This window comes from Coffea arabica, chromosome 6e (assembly GCF_036785885.1).
Source record: "Coffea arabica cultivar ET-39 chromosome 6e, Coffea Arabica ET-39 HiFi, whole genome shotgun sequence".
NCBI classification, from domain to species: Eukaryota; Viridiplantae; Streptophyta; class Magnoliopsida; order Gentianales; family Rubiaceae; genus Coffea; species Coffea arabica.
Window position 1 is genome coordinate 1,551,365 of NC_092321.1, and position 10,373 is coordinate 1,561,737.

General features: G+C 36.5%; 1 protein-coding gene across 2 annotated transcripts; it reads right to left on the bottom strand.

Annotated features, from left to right (window-relative positions):
• Nucleotides 1-6,154: 6,154 nt before the first annotated feature.
• LOC140009255 (phosphatidylinositol:ceramide inositolphosphotransferase 1-like) lies at nt 6,155-10,373 on the bottom strand. 2 transcript variants are annotated; one of them, XM_072054270.1, is made up of 12 exons: nt 9,900-10,373; nt 9,729-9,818; nt 8,878-8,964; nt 8,716-8,784; nt 8,382-8,462; nt 8,048-8,119; nt 7,847-7,907; nt 7,637-7,739; nt 6,944-7,039; nt 6,800-6,846; nt 6,543-6,661; nt 6,155-6,444 (listed from the first exon to the last, which is right to left on the bottom strand). In XM_072054270.1, exons 1-12 carry the CDS (start codon nt 9,930-9,932, stop codon nt 6,364-6,366), a joined length of 939 nt encoding a protein of 312 aa, XP_071910371.1. In that variant the 5' UTR covers nt 9,933-10,373; the 3' UTR covers nt 6,155-6,363. The 2 variants fall into 2 exon arrangements, with proteins under 2 accessions (XP_071910371.1, XP_071910372.1); XM_072054271.1 differs by lacking the exon at nt 8,382-8,462.

Here is a 10,373-nt window from a genome sequence, read left to right on the forward strand (position 1 = left end):
ATGATGAAGATGATGATGACAATGCTGCTGGTGGTTCTGAAAATTCAACTTCCTAATCATGCCTCTTTTCTTTTGTGCTTCCTACGGTCCCTTTTCTTGTTTCCTTCAACTTTCTGTGTTAGTACTAATCCAACCTCCCTTCCTTTTTTACCCCTTTTTCTTTTTCATGCAAATTTGTAGGAGAAAAGAAATGGAATGAAAAGTCGAAGCTCATAATTTTTATTTTTTTTTTAACCTTTTCCTCCTCCTCCTCCTCCTCCTGATGTAAAGGGGAACAAGGGAAGAACTACTCGACAAAATAGCTAGCAAAGGGTCGAGATCCAGAAAAACAAATTGTTGTGGCAAGAAAGATAGGCGGATATCTCTCTATCTGTCAATGGACACACTTTCATTATTTATTACCTTTTCTCCAAAATATTCATATACACTACTGTGTACCCCATCCACTAGTCAGAAACTTGGAGGATAAGAGAAGTTGAAGTTGAAGGAAGAAATATCTGATCTGATATGATCTCAGATGTTATCTGTAGACTGTAGGGAAGAGTCTTTTTTTTTTTTTTTTTTTTTTGTCAGCAAAAATACATGTGTATAACCTACTCTATCCTAATCTAGGGAGGAGGGAGAGCCTAAATAGGCTGTTGTAAGGGCTAGTAGGTATACAAACCCAACTAGATCAAGGAAATGTTATAGCATAATCCTTAGATTTTTTTCGCTGCTGGTAAGGTTTGAACCCTCACCAACAGTTCAAGGAGGGACTTAATCCCTCCCTGGTGGCCACTGAGCCATTGGCCCCGTGGTTCTGCAGGGAAGAGTCAAAGACGGGAATTTGAAGATATGCTGTCGCACGTCAGTGTCCTGGGTCGTTACTGATCCTCCATTTTGTTTGTAAGCTCCGTAGACCCTCCTAAGTCCTAGCCCATCCTCCTTTAGTTTACATTTGCTTAATTGTTAAGAAGAGACAATAATAATATTAATTTGCGATTGTCCAGTCGTTATCCATATATTCTTTTGACTGAGTTTCGAAAGGAGATTATAAAAAATAATTTTACGATGTAATATGAGATAAAAGTTAATTGAGAAGATAAAATGATAATTAAAAAATCATATTTATGATGTGATTAAATAATTAGAAAAATGACTTATTTCATCCCTCATATTTCGAGAAAATATTCTTTTCGTCACTCACTTTTAAAATGAAGCAAATTCGTTTCTAACTAGAGCTGGCAAAAAAGCCCAAAACCCAACAACCCGTCCAACCCGCCCATTAATTTTAAAGGATGGGTTGGATCAATTGGGTTATGGGTTTTGTTGGGTTGGGTAAGAACAACCCAACTTATTCATTGGGCGGATTGGATTTTTTATTTGGGTACCCAATACCCAATTTGTTTAAAAGTAATTGAAAATAATAAATACAATATTCAATACACATATGCCCAACTATTTGTATTTGGACATGTGTTAATAATTCATTGATTAATTTGTATTCAAAATTCTCATATATATATATATTTTCAATCAATTTTTTTAATTTTTATTTAAAAGAAAAAAGAAATTTAAAATAAAAACTCATGTTTATTTTATTTTTATAACAGTAGTTAAACTTGTTCAACTTCTATAATAATTTATTATGCCAAATATTAAATTGAGGAACGAAGATTTCAATCGGATGATTGACGGTATTATTAAGCAGCGGCAGAAATTTCTTATGGAACAGAAATTAGCTGAAAATGAAGAGCGAAGAAAGACGTTAGGAAAAGTTACAGATGTGCAATGTGAGTTGAGAAGTTTTCATTGATCTATTTTCATGAGCAGTAGAAAAGATGTTGGATGAAAAATATGGTCTGAGTTTATTTTCTTTATGAATATTCTAGTGACCATGGTTTCGGATGTACAGAGACAGTAGTATAGGTATAGCAGCTTGTTGTTACTTCTCTGTTTCTCTATAATTAGCAAGCATCACCAATAATGAGTATCTTTCTCCTTTCTTTTTAATTTATGCGAGACTTGTTCTTATTTTTATAGGTATGCTTTTATTTCCAAGTAAAAATAATTTATTACTTTTGAGTGTAATAATTGTAATTGTGATTATTCACATGTTAAATTCCATATATGATGTGTCTTATATATTAAGAGTAGATGCACGGCACAAATCAAAGTTTTTTAAGGGACACAAAAATTGATAGTGGATCAATGGAAGAGATTATTGAAAAGATTAAGGTGGTGTTTTGTGTGGGTTGGGGGGGGGCTATGCTCTTCGTTAAATGTACAATTTATTATCTAAAATTCACAATACAAGCAATATAAAATATTATTCTATTTATGATATGTTTCCAAGGAACTTAAGAAGTGAGTGTGTGTTTGTGTGTGTGAAAATACATTTATGCATGTGAAAATGTGTTTATATGTGTGAAAAAAATCTTTTTTGTGTGTTAGAATGTATGTGAAAAAGTTTATGTATTCAAAATGTATTAATTAATATGTTGGGTCATATTTGGGTAATGGGTTTGAGATAACCCAATATGACCCAACCCAAAATCAACCCAATCTAAAGTTGGGCGGGTTGAGTATAACCCATTTAAGTGAAAACCCAATATTAACCCGCCCAAAACCCGCCCAACCCGCCCAATTGCCAGCTATATTTCTAACATTTAAAAATTAAAACTATTACATCCCTGAACCTAATTTTTAATCTGAATCAAACCATCCAATAACCCAGTAATAAATTTTGGAAATAGAATTGATAGATCATTCAGTCAATTTCATCATATTCACATGACATTTATTAAACCAAAAAAATAAAAATTATAAAATAAAAGGCCATTCTGTCTTGGAATAGTATAATTTTTTTTTTTTTATAAATCTTTTCATGCACTGTTAGTATATCCGCTTGCGAATCTAGATGTGTATCATAAATATAAAATTTGGTGTTTAAATTTAAATTAAAATGATATGGCGGTACATAAAACCGTTAGTGTATACAATGATAATGTAGGAAAGATTAATCTTTCTTTTTTATGTTATAATTTTTTATTTTTTCTTTTTAGATTCATTAAATTTCACATGAATATCAGGTTGAGTTAACCAAATGATCTACTAATTACACCCCCAAAATTTGTAATCAGGTTGACTGGTGGTTTGATTCAAATTGAAATTTGGGTTCAGGGATGTAATAATTTCAATTTTTAAATGTCAAGGACGAAATTGCTTCATTTTAAAAGTGAGAGACGAAAAGAATATTTTTGTGAAATATGAAGGATGAAACCAATCATTTTCCCTAAATAATTTCTTGCAAATAATAAGCTATGCAAGTACGCTAATATTTGTTTATCCAGTCCATTTTGAAGACTGGATTTTTCAATCCAGTAGACCTTTATTGAAAAAATAGGCCTCTCGTCATATACTTCATGTTAAGATAAAGTAAAACTCTGCTCAATTGTTAAACGTTGAATTGAAAGAGTCTTGTGTTGAAAGTTGATTCAGAGACGGGGCAGATTTTGCCCCAAAAAAAATATTTTTTTGAACGTTGATTGCTCAATCCATGACTACTTCAAACTTGAAAGCCTAGGAAGATAAAACCAGGTCAATGACTGCAATCAGGAGGAGACGAACATATCCCATTGATTCCCTAGGATCTGTTTCTTGATATCCTTGGAATTTGTCGTTGTACAATTACTGCTTCTAGGTCCCTTTGGTTCTGCCCTTTATATGACTTTCCCAGATAACTTTCCCAGAGTTGATGATGCAATTACACTCCACAGCTTACAAACATTATCCTCTTCTGCAAAATTATCCTCTAGGGCAGCAAAATGCGTTGCTATTATGAGCTACTGATGGAGGCACCTGCCAAGTAAATCACATACTCCCACAAGAATATGATGAATGGGAACAAGAGGCGCTGCTAATAGTTTAAGCCTGTTGTTTAGGACCTTCTTGGACATACCTCCTCAAAATTAAAACATTTGTAGTATTTTGCTAGGCGTCTATCTACAATTCAACTCCAAATCACGCGATAATAAAGGAAACTGAACCTGAGATTGAACGATTTAAGCATGAAGAAGCTCACTATCATATCATGCATTCGTCCCCAAATCATGTTAAGAGCCCAAAAGATTAGTGTGACAACATAGTATTTCGTTTTCGTGAGCTTAAAATTCTGCAGCTGACGATGAACCTCTGCTGTAATTACAGAGAGATGAAGGCTGATGATGAAGGATGTGAAGTGAAGACTGATGACATTATGATCATCGTCAGTGCCCAAATGTTGAATCGGGAGACCAAGTAGGCCCAAAGGCCTTGGGAGGCCAGATTCCAGGATGGCAAAGAAAGTAAAGTAGCCAGTGGGGAGGGCAATGGTTTGTGCCACCCAATAGGTGTCAGGACGGACCCACAGCCTTTTTTTTTTTTTTTTTTGAAGGAAACGGACCCCAACCTTGACAAAGATAAAAGGAAAGTTAAGCATGCAAAAGGTGAGGGCCTGGTCGTTAATACAGACACGCCTCCATGATGAGAATCCTTCTGTACATTCCCACCCCTTCTTCGATTCTCCCATATCCTACGGTAGTACTAACTTAACCAATCACCCCGACAGTAGTTACCGTCAAAAGAGTTTTAAAATTCTATTTAAATATAAGTTAAGAAAATTTTCTTGCTTATATTCTAAAAATTCAGACTTTTATGAAAATATCGTCAATAGGTGCGTAGGCACCCATCTGAATCAGTGATAGTTCAATCCCCTCCGAATTCTCCTTGATCTCTTCAGATTTCTCCTCCCCTTAATATAGAGTAAATATAGATTTATTGTGTTCGAAAAAAAATACCATAATCCTCACTGACAATAATAAATTTGGAGGTGGAACCCGTATACCATATGTTAAATATTATGTACTTATAGTCACATGCATTTTCTTAAACTATTCTGGTAGTATCATTGATCAATTTTTTTCTTAAATCGTCATTTAACATTATGGTGATTATGTGAAAAAAAATATATAGACCCCTTAAACACAAGCAAGCATCGTCGGCAATTTGACGTGCCATTTTCTCTCCCTCTCCCTTTCTCTGTCTGTCTGTCTGTCTGTCTGCTTTTCCTTTGTTGACTGACTTTTTTGGTAGCAGTAGTAGTACGTTAGTTTAGTACTAGCAGCTTAAATTGCGGCAACATAATATTATTGTTCATGTCCTGGAGATGAGATGCTGCAAGTGGGGCATCAATTGTAATTATCCAAAGGCCATAATAAACGTATGCAGAGGGATGATATGCATGCATGGGACCGACCTCGAAGATACACGCGACATAGGAGTCGGGGGCAGCAGTACATGGCCAAACGATCTCTTACTCAGTCGGCCTGTGCCTGTGCCTGTGCCTGTGCCTGTGCCTGTGCGGTCCTGCTCTCAATGCTCTTCCTACTATTCAATCATGTGTTTACCGACCAGATTGATGACATGAACCGAATTCACTGGGACTCCTTTCATCCCCTCTTAAAAGTGTCGAGACACCGCAATATTGAGGTGAAATTCGTCCCAGTCTCATCAGTCACTAACCCGTATACACCCTACATCCTTCCCGCCCTAACCAGCCCAAAATGTCTGTGGACTGTCTCAACAAAAGCCCAAATTCTCTTCGCTTGCAACTTGCCAATGCATGGAGTCACATTAATTATTACTGTCCGCTACTCTAAATCACAAAAGAACCTTGCACAACTCATGAGAGGAGAGCAGCAGCAGCAGCAGATACTTGCCATTAACTTTTAGCTCATGATTATAATACTGTAACTAAAAATCCAGAACGACGACAAGATTCCAGCCCCAGTGATTGGCAGATAGAGAGAGGGGCTTGGGCCTATATATTTATATCAATCGTGGCACATGGCTGATGAGCTTGCGGTCGGTACAGAAAAACATGGTGATTGGAAATTTACAGCGGATTCTTCTGATTCCAACGCAAGAATATGCCTTCAAATGGTCATATGCATGTGGCATGAGCTGCAATTCCCCCTGTACAAAGTCCCAAAATTCGCCCTCACATTCGATTTAATTGCATCCACATCCCCCATGCATATCTTCAGATAACGAATTCAGACAACTAATAAATAGGCTCAAACAAGTATGTACTTCAGCACAGCCCCGTGGGCGGCAGGGCGACCAAAGAAGCAACTATTGAAATGGAATTATTGAATTAAAAAAAATTTCGATAATGCAACTACCGAATTAAATTGGAAAATTACATTTTAAGGATAGGAGAACTATAGTACATTGAAAAATCCCGACTCATATTCCAATCACCAGAATACAAATCAGATTTACCAGAGGCATCTAAAGTTAAAAAGCTATCACTGACATCCTTGCATCTGCAGCAGCTTCATACTATACACCATTCATCACTGCTTCAACATGCACTGTAGTTCCATCCTCCATTATCTTTCCATTGACTTGGATTCTTGGTCTCTGAAAAGAAGCCAGTAATTCACATCAAAAAAAAAAAAAAAAAACCCTCTCTCACAGGCTAAAAGTGACTAAACTACTCAAAGCAAAATCGCACATACCCAGTCAGCTGGATCTCCAGAGTTCCCATTAAGAAGTTTATGATTCTCTTCTTTAGACTTGCTGCTATCCTTGCTCAGTGGCAGCAACAATGCTGCAGCTCCACCACGATCAGGCAATTCTACAGCAAGACAGAACCAGAATTGAATTAATATCTGTAACCAACAAAATAAAATAAAACAAAAGGGAGATGGGGAAATTTAAGGGACCAAAAACAAAAAAGAAAACAACGGGGGAAGGTGGCGGAATGGAAGCTAACCTGGCAACTTTTTGTCAAGAAAGAAAACCATTAAATTAACAGTATACCTGAAACAAATACCCAAGTAAACCATCATGTCACCCCATTTCTAAGTAACCAGAAATTATAAAATTGGAAATATGGCTTTAAAACAGAATACTTTACCATGCAACAACAACATCAACTGTATAATGCTTGCGGGATGCAACAATCAACATGCTCTGGATAACCACCGTCAGCCAAGCAAGTTGTTTCACAAACCTGCAGATTCATGTCACAATGAATATTGACATGCTTCACAGACAAGTTGGTAAAAGGACAATTAATGCATAAAAGGAACAAATCCAAGACCAAGACCACTGCCACTTTCTTAACAGTGAAAATTAGCTTCCACCATGAAGATAAGAAGTTGCTATTAGGACTGACTAATGTAAAAATCCTGAAAATCAACAATGAATTATGAAGAAGACAACCACCAAAAGAATAGAAAACCATGTTGGTGCTTAAAAGATGCCTGCGTAAAACTTGGACAAGAACTAGCAAAGTACTCACGTCTCCTAGAAAAAAGCTGCGATCATGTTCAGAATTGCTTCAATTTAAAATCTCTACCGTAAACCCTAAAATCATACATAGCTTACCATACAATATAAAGATAAATTTGACACATAAACAAATTTGTAGCATATTTTATTTCACAGAACATTGCCCTCAAAACTTCAAGAGTCCTGATCAACCAATCAACCATAGACTCCGCAGTCTCATATAGAACAAAAATTTTAGAATATTTTTTTCTTTCAATTTGAACTGCATAGAGAAGTTTAGAGAATACTAGAAGGTCATAGGAAACTTCAAATTTACCTCCGTGAGCCATATTTGTGATACGTCCGCACAAATACGAGAGAGAAGATCATATGAGATGAAAATATCAAGTCACCACAACCATAAAGAACCCCACGAGGAACTGCGGACACAAAAATTGTGAATTAAGTAGAAAGATTGAGAAAATTTAATCCAGAAAGCCAGAAGAAGAAGAAGAAGAAAAAGAGAGTTAAGTATGCTGTCACCTACAGTTAATTAATAGAACCTCTAAAGCATTATTAGGAGGAGGAAGCCTGGCGAGTTTCGAACCCTGCATGAAGCAATAACAATTCTTTTATTTTTATTACTTTAGGAAGGCAAAAATCCTTAGTAGACCAAACAATCAATTATCTCACATCAACATACCAGGGAACATAGCATACTCTTGAAAACAGAAGAGCAGTTTCTTACCTCACGACAATGATAGTTTGGACCAGGAAGTTGAGTAGAATAAAAAGTAATGATCCGAAGAATTTGACAAGCCTGCATAGAAGAATTCAGTAATGAGGGCAATCATTACCAGAGGCAACGCATAAAAGCAAGAACAGACAAATGATGGACATCATGCGCTTAACGCAGTAAAAGTCCTGTTTTTTCTTTTCATCACCACAGGCAAACTAAAATCTTCACAACAAGAATAAGGACATATATGCATCAGCATGCAAGTAAATTTATCCACAGTTTTTTTCTGCAAAAACAAAAGAAATGTGAACAAAGAACTCAGTAACAGAAAGGCAGTACTTACAACTAGAAAGGCCAGGACCCTGCACCACACTAAAACTGTGTAGATCTTTTTGCTCTTGAAAATGAAAGGGTGGAAAGTCCACTACAAAAAAAAAAAAAAAAACAAAGTTAAAAAAGAGATACTAAACCTATGCAAAAGTTGCTATATCAGTAATTAACTTTTTTAAACAGGGACAAGAAAAACTATATCATACGACCTACATTGAAACTCAAACACCCACAGGTGAGATTTAGTACACAAACATTCACGCATATATATCCTGTAAGGTATATACATACATCCATCCATACATATAATAAAGAGAGAGAGAGAGAGACGGGCAACCAGTACTCACCAGGACAAAAGATATAAATATGAATGTAAACACAGTTTCACTGATGTAAGCTTTGTCTTGCCCAAGCTCCTATAAGATACATAGGTTACAACTATCTAATCAGCTCAACAATGTGCATGTAATCAGCTCAGATGAGAAAGAATTAAACAACCAACTACTGACCGGAAGAAGGTAAAAGCCAACATCTTGAAGAGTTGGCCCAGGCCGATGCAGATAATGTACTCCTCGAGCAGCCAAGCCATGGATGTACTGAAGAAAGGAGATATGGATGAGCTTCACATCATAGAATCAAAGGCAATATAACAAAGGAAAGAGAGACAAAAAGTACAGAAGAAAAGACAAGATTCATAAATAGACCTAATTCGCTTCCTTTTAATAACAAACATTTGACCAGAGTAACTATCCAGCTCAAAACAGACTTGCTAATTGCAGGAACCATAGGATGGCAAGCACAAACAATAATGTTATTGGGTCCTGCTTCTGTTCCTGACTCAATGAGGTTCCCTGAACCCACACTGTTCTTTTGTGCAAGCATCCAATAGAGATTCCATCTAGAAGACTTACCAAAATGAAGTATGATTAACATCTAAAAGTATTAAGAAGCATGGGTCTCTCTTTACGCAAATGGAAACACAAAAATATTGACCCATCAGAACTCATATTCCCTAATGCACGAAGGTATGGGATGACTTCATCGTAAGTGGCAGGACTCAAACTAACACATTGCAAGGATTTGATATAAATGTATGTCGCCGCTACTAGAAATTTAAGACACTACTGTTGACAAAGTCATCAGTCGACCATATCCATTGGCCTAAAGAGAAACAGCACGCAACTGTTCACATGGCCTCTTTAAAGCATTGATCATGTATGCAATCAAACCATCCGCCAGCCCCGAAAATAAAAGGAGAAAAAAAAAAGAAAGTAAAAGACCAAATCACCTTAAAAGAAAAGCAAAACATGACAAAAAGGAGGGGCAGAGGGGACCGACTGAGCGAAAGATTTCACCCGACCTGAAAAATTAAGCCGGCAAGAATATACATCCAGTTCTCCGCAAGAAGGTTGATTTCCGTTGAAATCTCTGCACATAATCTCTTCCATAACTGCTCACAAAAAAAAAACAAAATCAATAAACAAAGAAGAAATTGAGAGAGAGGGGGGAGGGAGGGGAAGAAAATGCGTACCTTTGCAGCCTCGCGACGAATGTAAAGCGACATATTGTTGATGATGAATTTGTTGATGTTGTAATATTGTATGCGTGCGTCAAAACCAGTGCCATATTACATCAAAAACCAACTCCTGTTGCTCTGGTCAACATCCTCCTTCCTGTTCATCATCATCGTCCTACCCCAATTTCCCTCTTCAACTTTTACAGACCTTGTATATTTGTTTTCTTAGTATTCCACACAACCTCAATTATATCGAGAATGATCCCAGGCTTAACAAAAACGAGAGAAAAATCTTGAATCAAGATTTCGAAGAAATCAAGAATATCCAGAAAGATTCCTCCAACCGCCTCTAAGATCTCCGCTGTTAAGAAAGAAAACCTAATCCAAGATTCACCCCTCGAAACAATGGAATCTCAAATGGCAGTTAAGAGAAAGAAGAGCAAACCCTGCTGATGAGAAACCGAGAAGGAAGACGAATATTGATTTTTT

Excerpts from the sequence above, each read along its gene's own strand:
- LOC140009255 (XM_072054270.1), bottom strand. The coding sequence starts at position 9,932 with ATGTCGCTTTACATTCGTCGCGAGGCTGCAAAG. Across the intron at positions 8,120-8,381 it reads GGGTCCTGGCCTTTCTAGTT|GCTTGTCAAATTCTTCGGAT; the intron begins GTAAGTACTGCC and ends TCTTCTATGCAG. Across the intron at positions 7,740-7,846 it reads AGAGGTTCTATTAATTAACT|TTCCTCGTGGGGTTCTTTAT; the intron begins GTAGGTGACAGC and ends TTGTGTCCGCAG.